Source organism: Phaethon aethereus (assembly GCF_964289735.1).
Source record: "Phaethon aethereus genome assembly, chromosome: 2".
Lineage (NCBI taxonomy): Eukaryota > Metazoa > Chordata > Aves > Phaethontiformes > Phaethontidae > Phaethon > Phaethon aethereus.
This window is the reverse complement of record NC_138582.1, coordinates 27,512,169-27,527,592: the sequence shown is the minus strand read 5'-3', so window position 1 is coordinate 27,527,592 and position 15,424 is coordinate 27,512,169. Positions and strand designations below refer to the sequence as shown.

At 41.1% G+C, this 15,424-nt stretch overlaps 1 protein-coding gene across 1 annotated transcript in view; it reads left to right on the top strand.

The window, feature by feature from the left end:
• The window catches only part of TMEM67 (transmembrane protein 67), a gene marked incomplete at both ends in the record, with an annotated part of 43,059 nt that extends 28,786 nt beyond the window's left edge, over positions 1-14,273 (top strand). The window contains 8 exons of the mRNA XM_082015260.1: positions 5,348-5,488; positions 5,966-6,046; positions 7,226-7,342; positions 8,376-8,492; positions 8,575-8,679; positions 9,035-9,137; positions 13,600-13,742; positions 14,193-14,273. Of these exons, the coding sequence (XP_081871386.1) occupies positions 5,348-5,488; positions 5,966-6,046; positions 7,226-7,342; positions 8,376-8,492; positions 8,575-8,679; positions 9,035-9,137; positions 13,600-13,742; positions 14,193-14,273 (888 nt within the window). The remainder of the gene's footprint in view (positions 1-5,347; positions 5,489-5,965; positions 6,047-7,225; positions 7,343-8,375; positions 8,493-8,574; positions 8,680-9,034; positions 9,138-13,599; positions 13,743-14,192) is intronic.
• Positions 14,274-15,424: the final 1,151 nt, after the last annotated feature.

Below are 15,424 nucleotides of genomic sequence, written 5' to 3'. Positions count from 1 at the left end.
TTCACTACATCGGTATTTTTACTGTTGGTAAATACTGGCTAGCAACAACTTCTGTGCCATGTTACAAAGAAGGAATGGGAGAAAAGAGAGCACATATTCTCAAAACTAACTAGTTTTGTCAAGTTACTCTTCATAGGCTCCTGGTATTACTAGAAGGGAGAGGCTACTCTTAGTAGAGAGTGATTAACATCTTGCTTTGTAATTCCTGCTATGAATTTCCCTCTGGAGAATTCTTTTCTTGCCACTGATGGTGGAGGAAGTCATGAAAGATACCCAGATAGGCTAAAATTGGTGTTTGTGAAAACCTCAGAAAATCTTCATAAGTTTTATTGTCATGCTGGAGTTTGGAATGTAGCTTCCCTAGAAGTGTAATAGATAATAGATAAGTGTAATATCCTATAAGTGGATAGATATGGCAGTCAGCCGCTCACTACAGGGAGGAACTTCGGTATTGCAAAACCTGTCTTGTTGGGGTACCAATTTTGAAAGAGTTACTGTTCAGTTCTCAGTAATCACGGTGACAGGCTGTACAGTAGTAGAAAACAAGCCGGGAAAAGTTGGAGGAAGTTGGAAAGCGTTTCCCTCCCCTCAGCCTCATGTCTGGCACCAAAGCAGCCGCTTGGTTGGTTCTGGTCGCCGTGGCAGTATTGACTAGATGGCTAGTGCAGATTGCACTCTGGCAGCAAAAGTGAGCTTTTCAATATTGTACCGGGTCTGGCTGTGATGGAGTTAATTTTCTTTATATAAAAACCCCAGAGAGTTCTGTGTTTTGGATTTCTGACTAAAACAGGTCTGATAACAACACCACTGTTTTGGCTGTTGCTGAACAGTGCTTGCACAGCGTTAAGGCCCCCAGCAAATAGTCTGGGGCTGCGCAAGAAGCTGGGAGGAGAACACAGGACAGCTGACCGCAGCTGACCAAAGGGATATTCCATACTATATAAAGAATCACAGAATCAGTAAGGTTGGAAAGGACCTTCAAGATCATCAAGTCCAACCATTAATCCAGTGCCACCATGTCCCCTAAACCATGTCCTGAAGTGCCACATCCACACGTTTTTTGAACACTTCCAGAGATGGCGACTCCACCACCTCCCTGAGCAGCCTGTTCCAACGCTTAACCATCCTCTCGGTGAATAAATTTTTCCTAATATCCAATGTAAACCTCTACTGGCGCAACTTGAGGCCATTTCCTCTTGTCCTATCACTAGTTACTTGGGAGAAGAGACCAACACCCTTGTCACCATAGCCCCCTTTCAGGTAGTTGTAGAGAGCGATAAGGTCTCCCCTCAGCCTCCTCCAGACTGAACAACCCCAGTTCCCTCAGCCACTCCTCATAAGACTTGTGCTCCAGACCCCTCACCAGCTTTGTTGCCCTTCTTTGGACACGCTCCAGCACCTCAACATCCTTCTTGTAGTGAGGGGCCCAAAACTGAACACAGGATTCAAGGTGCGGCCTCATCAGTGCCGAGTACAGGGGCATGATCATTTCTGGCCGCACTATTACTGATACAGGCCAGGACGCTGTTGGCCTTCTTGGCCACCTGGGCACACTGCTGGCTCATATTCAGCCGGCTGTCAACCAGCACCCTCAGGTCCCTTTCCGCCAGGCAGCTCTCCAGCCACTCCTCCCCAAGCCTGTAGTATTGCATGGGGTTGTTGTGGCCGAAGTGCAGGACCCTGCACTTGGCCTTGTTAAACCTCATACAGTTGGCCTCTGCCCATCAATCCAGCCTGTCCAGATCCCTCTGCAGAGCCCTCCTACCCTCCAGCAGATCAACGCTCCCACCCAACTTGGTGTCATCTGCAAACTTACTGAGGGAGCACTCGATTCCCTCATCTAGATCATCGATAAAGATATTGAATAAGACCGGACCCAGAACCGAGCCCTGGGGAACACCGCTTGTGACCGGCCACCAGCCGGATTTAACGCCATTCACCACAACTCTCTGGGCTCGGCCACCCAGCCAGTTCCTCACCCAGTGAAGAGTAAACCTGTGTAAGCCACGAGCCGCCAGTTTCTCCAGGAGAATGCTGTGGGAGACACTGTCAAAGGCTTTTCTAAAGTCCAGGTAGACAACGTCCACAGCCTTTCCCTCATCCACTAGGCAGGTCACCTGGTCATAGAAGGAGATCAGGTTGGTCAAGCAGGACCTGCCTTTCATGAACCCATGCTGGCTGGGCCTGATCCCTTGGTTGTCCTGCACATGCCCTGTGAGCACTCTCAAGACCAACCGCTCCATGATCTTCCCTGGTACAGAGGTCAGGCTGACAGGCCTGTAGTTCCCAGGATCTTCCTTCCAGCCTTTTTTGTAGATGGGTGTCACATTGGCAAGCCTCCAGTCTCGTGGGACCTCCCCTGTTAACCAGGACTGCTGATGAATGATGCAGAGTGGCTTGGCAAGCTCCTCCGCCAGCTCCCTCAGTACTCTCGGGTGGATCCCATCAGGCCCCATAGACTTGTGGGTGTCCAGGTGGCTTAATAGGTCCTTAACTGCTTCCTCCTGGATTATGGAGGAGTTTTTGTGCTCTCCATCCCCGTCTTCCAGCTCAGGGGGCTGAATACCCTGCGGATACCTGGTCTGGCTATTAAAGACTGAGGCAAAGAAGGCATTAAGTACTTCAACCTTGTCCTTGTCCTTGGAGACAACGTTCCCTACCATATCCAGTAGGGGATGGAGATTCTCCTTGCCTCTCTTTTTGTTGTTAATATATTTGTAGAAGCATTTTTTATTATCCTTTACAATTGTGGCCAGGTTGATCTCTAGCTGGGCTTTTGCCTTTCTAATTTTGTCTCTGCTTGACCTAACGAGACCCTTGTACTCTTCGTGAGTTGCCTGCCCCTTCTTCCAGAGGTGATAAACTCTCCTCTTCTTTCTTGAGTCCCAGTAAAATCTCCCTGTTCAGCCAGGCCGGTCCCCGTCCCCGCCAGCTCTTCTTACAGCACATGGGGACCGCCTGCTCCTGCGCCTTTAAGATTTCCTTCTTGAAGACTGTCCAGCCTTTCTGGACCCCTTTGTCCTTCAGGACTGTCTCCCAAGGGACTCTCTCAACCAGTGACCTGAACAGGCCAAAGTCTGCCCTCCAGAAGTCCATGGTAGCAGTTTTGCTGACCCCTCTCCTTACTTCGCTCACAGTTGAGAATTCTATCATGTCATAGTCGCTAAGACCGAGACAGCCTCCGACCACCACATCTCCCACCAGTCCTTCTCTGTTTGTAAACAGCAAGTCAAGCAGGGCACCTCCCCTGGTGGGCTCACTCACCCTCTGTGTCAGGAAGTTATCCTCCACACACTCCAAGAACCTCCTAGACTGTTTCCTCTCTGCTGTGTTATACTTCCAGCAGATGTCCAGTAGGTTGAAGTCCCCCACAAGAACAAGGGCCAGCGAATGCGAGACTTCTGCCGGTCGCTTATAGAATGTCTCATCTGTCTCTTCGTCCTGGTTGGGTGGTCTGTAGCAGACTCCCAGCAGGATATCTGCCTCATTGGCCTTCCCTCTCATCCTTACCCATAAGCACTCGACTTGGTCTTCACAATCATTGATTTCTATACAATCAAAACACTCACTAACATACAGAGCCACCCCACCACCTCTCCTTCCATGCCTATCCCTTCGGAAAAGCTTATAGCCATCCATTGCAGCACTCCAGTCATGAGAAGCATCCCACCATGTTTCTGTGATGGCAACTACATCATAGCTGTCCCACTGCACAATGGCTTCCAGCTCCTCCTGTTTGGTGCCCATGCTACGTGCATTGGTGTAGATGCACTTGAGCTCGGCTATCAATTTCAACTCTGGCATGCCACCCCTAGGCTCAACTCTAGTGAGCCTGGTTTTATCCCCTTCCCCCTTCAAATCTAGTTTAAAGCCCTCTCGATGAGGCCTGCCAGCTCATGAGCAAGAATCCTTTTGCCCCTTGGAGACAGTTGCACTTCATCTGCTGCCAGTAGGCCCAGTGCCACATAAACCACCCCATGGTCAAAAAACCCAAAATTCTGACGACGGCACCAGCCCCTGAGCCACGTGTTGATCAGGTGTGCTTTCCTGTTCCTTTCAGCGTTCTTCCCTGTCACTGAAGGGATTGATGAAAACACTACCTGTGCTCCCGCTCCATCGACCAGTCGCCCCAGTGGTCTCCAGTCCTTTTTGACTGCCTTTGGGCTTCTTAGTGCAACCTCATCATTGCCAACCTGTAGGACCAACAGTGGGTAGTAATCAGTGGGCCGAACCAGACCAGGGAGTTTCCTGGTAACACCTCTCACCCAGGCCCCAGGGAGGCAGCAGGCTTCTCTGTGAGTTGGGTCTGGTCGACATATTGGGCCCTCTGTACCCCTCAGAAGGGAGTCGCCTACAACAATTACCCTCCTTTTTTCTTAACAGAGGGCGTCTTGATGCGTGGGGCTGGCTGACTCACCCTAGGCACCCCCTTGGATGGATCTTCGTCAGGGTTCACATGTTGCTGGCCCTCAAGTTCCAGAGCCCCGTATCTGTTGTGTAAGGGCAGCTGGAATGGATACCACTATGCTCAGCAATAAAATTGGAGGAGAGGGATTTTCTGGGGACTGGCTGGGCATCGGTCTACTTGTGGGAGGAAGCGATTGCCTTTGCATCATTTGTCATGGGGGTTTTTTTCACCTTCTTTTTCCCTTTTCTTTGCTTATTAAACTGTCTCCATCTTGACCCACAAGTCTTCTTGTTTCTGTTTTACCTGTTCCCTGTCCAGTTGTGGTGGAAGTCAACCCACACCAAATACGTTTCTCATGCAACTTCAATTCTGAATGATTTTCACAAAATTTTCACCTCTTAAATGTTTCAAGACATAGTGTTTCTCTCATCTTTTTTATTTGTGAACTTTTTCTAGACTATTTGTCTAAAACAAATTCAGCCATAAAGATAGTGGAGGGAAATATATTTATGTTCATTAAACAGAAAAAAAATCCGTTTCTTACAGTTGCAAAACAAATAAAAAATTTGTTTTAACACTGGAATATATAGGACCAAAAAGCTGAAATTTGGCAGAAGCAATATCCCTATGCAGTCCAACAGTAGAATCTTCTGGAGCTTTTCAGTAAAAATCAATGTTGACTTGCATGAGATTTAGGTGTGTATATTTTTGAATTTATATATCAACACATATATGTACAGTTTTATGTTTTTAATTATGTTTCTCAGTAATAACACAGGATCGCACAACTGGGCTTTATCATAGTGAACATGCTCCTATTCCCAGGTCCATTTTTCCTAATTTTTTTCTTTTTACTTCCTGTTTTGATGGAAACAACAGGGTCACAGTCAATACTATTCATTGCCTCATGTTGTTGTATTGACCTTCTTATCTCTTCAGGTGGTGGGATTTTCAAACCTCGCTTTAATGGATTCTTCTTCCAGTCTTACAAGAAGCAGTGAGAGTTACATAGCTCCTTGGAGCCGCATTTTAAGATTTGGTGTGTCTGCTGCACTCTGGCTAGCCATTGCCTTGTTACAGGTGTGTGAAACACGTGACATACTGAATTATGATTTTTAGGCTGGTTCTTGGAAGCTAGAATATATCAATAGGCCATACATACTATGTATCATAGCACTGGGTATGTTCTTTACTGTTTTGCTTGATCTAGACTTTTAGCTGCTTTAGCGTGATACACCTTTAGAACTCCAAACGAATCTTCTGAGCTATGTGACATCTTACTTTGTAGTCAGGATTTTAATCCTCTCAAAGCTGTGAATTTATGCAACTATTTTGTTTTGTTTTTAAACAACTTTGAAGCATCTCCAAGTTCAAAATGAAAAGCAGGCTATTGCTACAATAACCTGCTTAGAGGAAGGATATACATGCCATTTCAGAGAGTCCAATGCAATACTGGTCACTACAGAAGTCTGTAATTTGTGGGTGTTAAACTGTGAAGTTAAATGCTTAATAAAGTCAAATCTGATGAACTAATAAAATTTTGTTGATTTATTTCAGATTATATTTTTTTCTGTGTTTTATGAAAGATTTGTTGAAGATAAGATAAGCCAATTTGTTGATTTGTGTTGCATAAGCAATGTAAGTATTTCTTTGTCTCATTTATACAGTGGCTTTTTAAGTAGAATAATATGTACAATAGCTTTAAGAGTCTTAAATAATATTTATTCATTTGATTTAATCAGAGATTACTAGCTAACAGCCAAAGTCAGTGTTTCTTTCAAGTCACTTTATTGGTGCAATCTACAAAATTATTGGTGCAATCTACAAGAAAATTTCAGTTAAACTTTAATTGGAAAAAGATTCTGGAATCATAGGTATCAATATGTTCTTCTAGACATGTGATTTTTAGGTTGTTTTTTGAAGTTAAATTGCTTACATATGCTCATATGGAATTAAAAAGTAAGAAATTATGTCAGAAATTAGATGTGGAACTATTTGCTGCTGTTCTTTCTACTGGTTTTCATTTTAGTAATTTTGTCTTACAGACACAGCTGTCTTGGTTTATTTAACATGTTTATGTTCAGTTTCTGCTCCTATCCTGTGGTCGTCCCTCAACCACTGAACTTCATGATTGTCCCTCCTGGATAGTTATCACATTTTTCATGCATTTTCACTTACATCTGAACTACTTCCCTTTCTTTAGTTTAAATATGGGTTTTGAAGTTCTGTACTGCAGGAGTTCCTTTTTAAGCAAAGAAGAGTGCAGTCAGGACAGGTTGGATTATCTCATTTGGCCAGAACTTTTAAAAAATATAGAGATTAACCCTTTTTATCAGCCCCTCCAGCCTTGGTTATTCCTCTTCCTTGAAAAACCCATGTAGTGCATAGGTTGTAGAGAGAGTTAATTTTGGTTTTTATGTGACATATAAGCGTTGAATCATACTGAATGAAGTTCTATTAAATACAGTCTCCTAGGAGCTCAACTGGAATCGTGCATACATATTATGTATTACAGAAATAACATTGAATCAAAATAAAAACTAATAACTTTGCTTTAATTTTTTGGCTCTGTGGAGCTAAGTAGTGATCCTTGCTCTTGATAAACTAAGTTCGAAGCTGATGTGTATATCTAGTTAAACATAGATAAAACTAATCAGTAAAACAGTTGTTCAATATTTTTCTGCCATATTTACTTTGGTACTGCCTACTTTGTCTTTGTAGAAGGGCTGGTCTTGCTGACCTCCACTGTGAATTCAAAACCTCAAAAAGAAAATTATAATGTTTAATTATATTCTTCTCTTTGCCCATCTCTTTTAGATTTCAGTGTTTCTCTTGTCACACAGCTGCTTTGGTTATTATATCCATGGTCGCTCTGTGCATGGACATGCAGATACCAATATGGAAGAAATGAATATGAACCTAAAGAGAGAAGCGGTAAGTAAAAGTAATAAAGTTTACACCTGCACTAATTTTTTATTTTGTAAAAAAAAAAAAACCCACACCTTTGCACTGTGGATCTGCACTTGTGCATTACTTTGTACCAAATTATGATACATAAAAGATACCAGCTGTTGGTAAGCTCATGGCCACATAAAAAAGACGCATACCAAGAAGCTTTCATAAAGAGACAAATCTGAAAAACTCCTAATAAAAAGGCATCTACTCTTCCAATAAATTCTTTTATTCCATTTATTCTCCTCTGATGATATAACCCATTTTTACAAAAATTAATTTGAATAAGTATTTTTTCTAGTTTGTCATATGTTGTATCCTTGCTGCTGGATCAGGCAAATGTAAAATGTCTAATACAAGATTGGAGCACTTTGTACTTAATTTCATGACATCTTGCATCTTTGTAGGGATAAGGAGGAAGAAAGTACCTTAGACAAAGTATATCACTATTTTAATGATAAGTGGACAGAAAAAAACATAACCATGTGAAAATTAAATCTCAAACATTGAAATGTAGAGGAATTTTTTAATACTATTTTTGACTTATGTGTTCCTATAACTTTTTCCTAATTGCTTATTTTAATATAATTTTGGAAAAAGCATTTTTTCCCTATGGAGATGTCAAATTTCCTCTTTTCTTGGGGTTTTTGAGATTTTACTAAATGTGAATTGAAAAACATGTGGAAAAGGAATCTAAAACAAAAAAAGCAGGACAAGTATAGAATAAATGATAAACATAAAGGGGAGAGCTTTAGAATTAATGTCAAAAGATGTGTAAGAAGGTAATGAACTGAACACAGGTGGAAAGAAGAATATGTCTTTATGACAGCAGGGGTCAGGATTTCATGTCCTAAGAAAATCTTGCTATAATAGAACCAAGAGTGCAGTGTATTTAAATATTTAGAGATACTAAGTACTATGTGTACATGAAAGAGAGTAAATAAAAAGCTTTTGACTTTTTGGGGTCTATGAATGACATTAATAATGTTAATTTACAATTGCTTTAATTGTGTAGGAAAATCTATGTAGTCAGAGAGGTTTGTTACCAAACACAGACGGCCAGACATTTCAGATTTCCATTTCAAGAAAAATGCGACTGCACTATGACAGGATTCATGAAACCCTAACAAGAGTAAGTGAGATATTTGTTTTCTGTAAATGTTATTTAAAATATGTATTTTTTCTGCTGAAGTCATGGCCATGTTATATTTCAGAAGCGTGGTCCTGCTAGGCTTTTGGACTCATCTGCAAATACTTTCGAACAAAGCACAAGGGCATACAACGCCATGAACAAATTTCTTGGTTCTTTTATTGATCACGTATGTATATTGACATTACTATATTAAGGAAAATATAATTATAGTAAGTAGAGGCTAAAAATTATAACTCTGAAATACTGTAATTTCTCTTTAAGCGTATGTGATGAAAGACTTGTTGTTAAAGACTTTATGGCAACTGGAATAGTGCTTCATTCAAAACAAAAAATTGGAGTACTGTCCAACAGTGCAGCCTGCTCTTAAAGATGACAAATTCTTTTTTGTTACATACTTGTTTTTGTCTTGAACAGTGCTTTTTTTCATTCACAAAGGTCTAAGTAGCTGTACTTCACTTTGTGACAAGTACTTTTTCTGTGAAATCATAAAACAAGAAATGTTGCTTTTCCTTTTCTTACAGGTTCATAAAGAAATGGATTATATTGTTAAAGATAAGTTTCTGCTTGAACGGATTCTTGGCATGGAGTTTATGGAACCAATAGAGAAAAGTATTTTTTACAACGGTAAAAAGATTTGTGACTTAGTATTTGTACTATTATAAGTACGTAGGTTTCTGTGTAGATTTCTTTCCCAGGGTTTACAATCTAAACTGGACTTCACAGCAGGAGAAGTCATTAAATGACCACTTCTGAGGGAGGTATTTAAGAGATGTTCTTCAGGTTACAGAAATCCTATTTACAATTTGTCACTTGACTGCAATGTTTTTTCTAGGGACAAAATTAGAAAGGCAAAAGCCCAGCTAGAGCTCAGTCTGGCCACAGTTGTAAAGGATAATAAAAAATGTTTTTACAAATATATTAACAACAAAAAGAGAGGCAAGGAGACTCTCCATCCCCTACTGGATATGGCGGGGAACATTGTCTCCAAGGACGAGGTCAAGGCTGAGGTACTTAATGCCTTCTTCGCCTCAGTCTTTAATAGCCAGACCAGGTACCCACAGGGTATTCAGCCCCCTGAGCTGGAAGATGGGCATGGAGAGCACAATGTACTCCTCATAATCCAGGAGGAAGCAGTCAAGGACATGCTAAACCACCTGGACACCCACAAGTCTATGGGGCCTGATGGGATCCACCCGAGAGTACTGAGAGAGCTGGCGGAGGAGCTTGCCAAGCCACTCTCCATCATTTATCAGCAGTCCTGGTTAACAGCGGAGGTCCCAGAAGACTGGAGGCTTGCCAATGTGACGCCCGTCTACAAGAAAGGTCGGAAGGAGGATCCTGGGAACTACAGGCCTGTCAGCCTGACCTCTGTACCAGGGAAGATTATGGAGCGGTTGGTCTTGAGAGTGCTCACAGGGCATCTGCAGGACAACCAAGGGATCAGGCCCAGCCAGCATGGGTTCATGAAAGGCAGGTCCTGCTTGACCAACCTGATCTCCTTCTATGACCAGGTGACCCGCCTAGTGGATGAGGGAAAGACTGTGGACGTTGTCTACCTGGACTTTAGTAAAGCCTTTGACAGCGTCTCCCCCAGCATTCTCCTGGAGAAACTGGCGGCTCGTGGCTTAGACGGGTTTACTCTTCACTGGGTGAGGAACTGGCTGGATGGCCGAGCCCAGAGAGTTGTGGTGAACGGCGTTAAATCCGGCTGGTGGCCGGTCACAAGCGGTGTTCCCCAGGGCTCGGTTCTGGGTCTGGTCTTATTCAATATCTTTATTGATGATCTGGATGAGGGAATTGAGTGCTCCCTCAGTAAGTTTGCAGATGACACCAAGTTGGGTGGGAGTGTTGATCTGCTGGAGGGTAGGAGGGCTCTGCAGAGGGATCTGGACAGGCTGGATCGATGGGCAGAGGCCAACTGTATGAGGTTTAATAAGGCCAAGTGCAGGGTCCTGCACTTTGGCCACAACAACCCCATGCAACGCTACAGGCTTGGGGAGGAGTGGCTGGAGAGCTGCCTGGCGGAAAGGGACCTGGGGGTGCTGGTTGACAGCCGGCTGAACATGAGCCGGCAGTGTGCCCAGGTGGCCAAGAAGGCCAACAGCGTCCTGGCCTGTATCAGGAATAGTGTGGCCAGCAGGAGTAGGGAAGTGATTGTGCCCCTGTACTCGGCACTGGTGAGGCCACACCTTGAATACTGTGTTCAATTTTGGGCCCCTCACTACAAGAAGGATGTTGAGGTGCTGGAGCGTGTCCAGAGAAGGGCAACGAAGCTGGTGAGGGGTCCGGAGCACAAGTCTTACGAGGAGCGGCTGAGGGAACTGGGGTTGTTTAGTCTGGAGAACAGGAGGCTGAGAGGAGACCTTATCGCTCTCTACAACTACCTGAAAGGGGGTTGTGGCGACGAGGGTGTTGGTCTCTTCTCCCAAGTAACTAGTGATAGGACGAGAGGAAATGGCCTCAAGTTGCGCCAGGGGAGGTTTAGATTGGATATTAGGAAAAATTTCTTCACTGAGAAGGTGGTCAGGCATTGGAACAGGCTGCCCAGGGAGGTGGTGGAGTCGCCATCTCTGGAAGTGTTCAAAAAACGTGTGGATGTGGCGCTTCAGGACATGGTTTAGGGGACATGGTGGTGCTGGATTAATGGTTGGACTTGATGATCTTAAAGGTCCTTTCCAACCTAGTGATTCTGTGATTCTGTGATTCTTTTAGGCAACTGAAAGGATACTGGGTAGAGATGTGCACGTGTTTACAAAGTGCTCCTTTGACTTACTATCTAGATCTAATATCCACTTGTAAATGCAAACAAGACCCAGAATATTTAAAGAGCTCCATGCTATTTTTTTTAATATCAAACCAAATGTTTCATGAAACAACAAAAAGAATAGATAGATAATTGCTTTAAAGAGGATATTGATCACAGTGAGGATGTTTTAGTGAAATACTTCATGTTAATATGGAACTCATCTTTGCAGACTCCACTAAGTAATTTGGGTTCTTGAATATTTTAGTTTGAAGCTTTTTAAGCGTTGCCAATATATACAGCAAAAATGAGTATTCCAGCAGAAACAGGGATGACACCAGTTCTGATTCTGGTCCCTGGAGCTATGCAAAATCAGTCAGACTTGGGTTCTCCAATGCATCATCCTGAATCCCAAACTCATGCTAAACCTAGCCGTAAGTATTTCCAAGTGACCAGTACATGTGTTAAAAATAGATTTAGTGAAAGTTCTTGACCATATCTCAACCTTCAACCTTAGGTTCCTAAAACTGAATCCCTGGAAGACTGATGCTGTGAAACACCAAGGCTCTAAAAACCTTAACCTAATCATAAGTACTGTCAGGTGACCAATACCTGCACCACTGGAATCCTCATCCAGTGTTAGGTCCTCCACTTCCTCCATTTCCAAGGTTCTGAAACCCTGAGTCCTGGTCTCCTCCTATTAACAGATGTGGTCTGGGGACCGGTATCCAGACCACGATGAAGTATGAGCTGTGAACTTAGGCCTGATACCAGTCTGGTTCCTCAGTCCCTGAGTGGTACAGAATCTGTCAAAAATTATCTTTGAAAACCTTAGTTCAGACCTTGATTCTATCCCCTAACCATAAATATGGCCATCACCTGCATGAAAACTAAACATTAACTATTGATCCAAGATAATGCAAGACCTCATTTTGAGTCCCTCAAGTACTTGGCTCTCCAGCCTCACTGTTCAGAAACTCTAAACCTTATCAGAACCATAATCCAATCTATAAATATTACCAGATCACCATTATACATCCTAAAGATGTCATTATTCTTCTATAGTAGCAATCTGCAGATTACATCACTGAGCTGTGCAGAACTTCTCCTGCTCTATGACACCAGGGCTGCAAAAGCTGAAGCATAATTTGAATCTCAAACCTTGCTATATAATCAGGGATGCAGCACGTGCTTTCAAAGTAGCTGTGGTTGTAGTCTGGTATTTTTACTCAGTCTAGATGTTTGAGCTACACCTAATTCATTAAAGGCTTGGGCTCTCCTCCCCTGTCATGGTGAAACACTATCTTCAGTAATAAATGTTGCCAGACAGCCAGTATCTGCCTTAAAACTGCAACTAGGACTCTCTTCAGCCTTAGTCTGTGATTGCACACCTTGCAGTATCAGTCATTCCAAAACCCCATTCTAAACCCCAAGTCTACTCAGCCATAAATATTGTCAGGTATGCAATATCTGAGTTAGAATTAAGTGTATAAGCGTGATGTGATCTCTCCAAATCGTACAGTATTGAACAAAGATTTGGTCCTTTGACTGCCATTGTTTCAAAGTTCATTATCATGAACATTGATATAACTATATTGTTTGATGGTTTAGACTGCCATGGTTCCCAGAAGATTAGATACAAATCAGGATTTCATGGCAGTAGGACATGTAAAATTTGTAATGAAAATACGCTGTTCCCAATAAAACTTGCATGAGACATTTTTCTGAAAAAGTAGGAGGGAGAAGAATCTGTTTTCTGTAATTGTTTATTTTAAGTGTTCTTTTCTCTTTTGAAAGTGGTGCTTTTTGATAAAATAAAGAAATGGATAAGTGGTCTAGACTACTTTGGCTATGAAAAAGGTATTTTAAGCTTAAAAGACCCATTTTCTGGGAAACTGCTAACCAATGAACAAAGACAATGTTAAGGTCTGAACCTCCTCCTAAGTAAGGCTTTAAGCATATTTTTTTATTATTTTGTTGAGTTGGGGCCGGAGTTAACACTTCCTAAAAATTTCAGTAACAGGAAGTTACATCTGCTTCTTGTTCAAAGCATCCTTTTTTAAACAATCTGATTGAGATTTCAGAACTGAATGAAGTTGTGTGTGGCACGTGGGCTTTTCCTATTGTGTTCTGTCAGCGTTAATCCATTTTATAAGTGAAAAGGTTTGTGTTATTTTGCTTAGAGTGACATAACTAGCTCTTATGATGCCATACAATACCATAACTAGCTCTTGCTCTGACTTTCTGTTTTTCTTACCAGCTTTCCCAGTGTGGACTGATGAACTCCACAAACTTGCACTTCACTGAAATAAACATTTTTCAAAAATTGTTTTCTTTCTGTAGATGAAGGACACTCTTTCAGTGATGTTCTTTATTATGGCAATGAGACAATGCTGCTCATCTTTGATATCCTGTTTTTCTCCGTTGTGGATCTGGCTTCCCAAAGTTTTGTTTTAGCTGCTATTCTAACGTATTTGCAACAAGAGGTAAATTTAATTTAAGAACAAAGTAATATTTAAAAAATGGGGGTTAGTATGGAAGTCTATATAGTTAACTCAATAATTAAACCAGTAGGATAGCAGTTTGTGGTAACAGAAGATTATACTGAGAACTTATAAAATAGTTCTTTGATTTTTTTTTCAAATAGACTTGTGAGAAATTAATTTGTTCACATGCCTGTCATGAATAAAGAGGCTACAAATAACTTTCAATAGAAAACACAATTATTTGTTAAAATTAATCACACGTAATTATATGATATTTCAGGGTGGAAAGATATTGAAAAATATTTTAAAAACACTAAAGGGAGTTAAGCATCTAATTCACTCATGTTATTTGTGATTTAAGGATAATATGAAGTTATTATTTTATGTTAGGTACTGAAACATACTGTTTTAAGTATTTTTTTGTTAATATTTTTTCTAAAATGTTCTTAGATATTTAGGTTTATTCGTAATACACTTGGGCAGAAGAATTTGGCATCCAAAACCTTGGTGGATGAAAGATTTCTCATTTAATTAAGAAGATGAAAAACTTTGTTGAGGAGTCATGGAAATTATGTCCACGATCAAAGAGTCTCTGTCCTACAGATTAATTGTAGTGCACTTTTCAATAGTAGTAATGTAATGGTTTTGAATTTTGTTGGGTTTTATATTGTGTGCTATTAAGCTTTATTTTTGTGTATTTACAAATATTTTTTGATTTGTGAACACTAAGCTATAGGCCTTTAAAAGGAAAGGTAGATGAAAATAAGACAGAAATAAATCTACTGTTGTTATTATTAGAAGAAGATAAAAATTATTTAATGGCTTTTGCTAAGATATGAACCACTCACTTCACAGCAAAAATTTGAGTGTTCCAGTTGGCAGCAGAGGTTGTCAACTCTTAAGTTTTCTGAAAATTCCTTAAATCCTTTTCTCTTTTTTGGGGGGTAATTTATTTTGAGGTATAATGTTTAGCAAACAAATTTCCAGTTTTACACAGCACAGGACTTGTTCTGAATTAAATTAATATTTCAAGAGGACTATTTAAAGGTCACTTATTTACAGGAACTCCAACTTGAAATTTTAACTTTTCTTTATTGTGTCATAGTATTGTATGTTTTTCTCCCTTCTCTTGAAGTTTATCATTGTTTTTCTTGGGTGTGGACTATATGACAAAGTTTCGTTGTAGTTGAGACACAGTAGTGTTGCAGGGATGCAGAAAAACAGGCAGAGGAAATGTTACAGGTATTTGGTGTTTGTTCCTGTTCTTCTGTCATCTTATGCCCAGGGAAATAAAGTAATTCTTCTCCGCTGTTTCCACACAAGTGAAATAGAAGCAATTGTTCCTATCTTTTTAGAAGTGTTTTCACAGGTGCCTATATATGCTCATGTACCTCTGTCTCTCTAGTTTTCTGCCTTTATTACCTTTAGATATAAAGGTAATAAAGAGACCATGATTATTTTACTGTCATCTTATTTTTGGAATTTAGGCAAGTTAATAATTATTCAAGTGCCACTTATTAAGTGTTGAGGGACATGAATGGCCTTCAGAACACCGTTAAGTGAGAAGTCTACCTCCCATTTGTATTTCTGAAAAGTCTCACTACTTTTTTTAAATTACGGTTTTCAGTAAATGTTTATAAACATGAATAGTGTTTTCTGGTTTTATAGCCGTTACTTGTCTT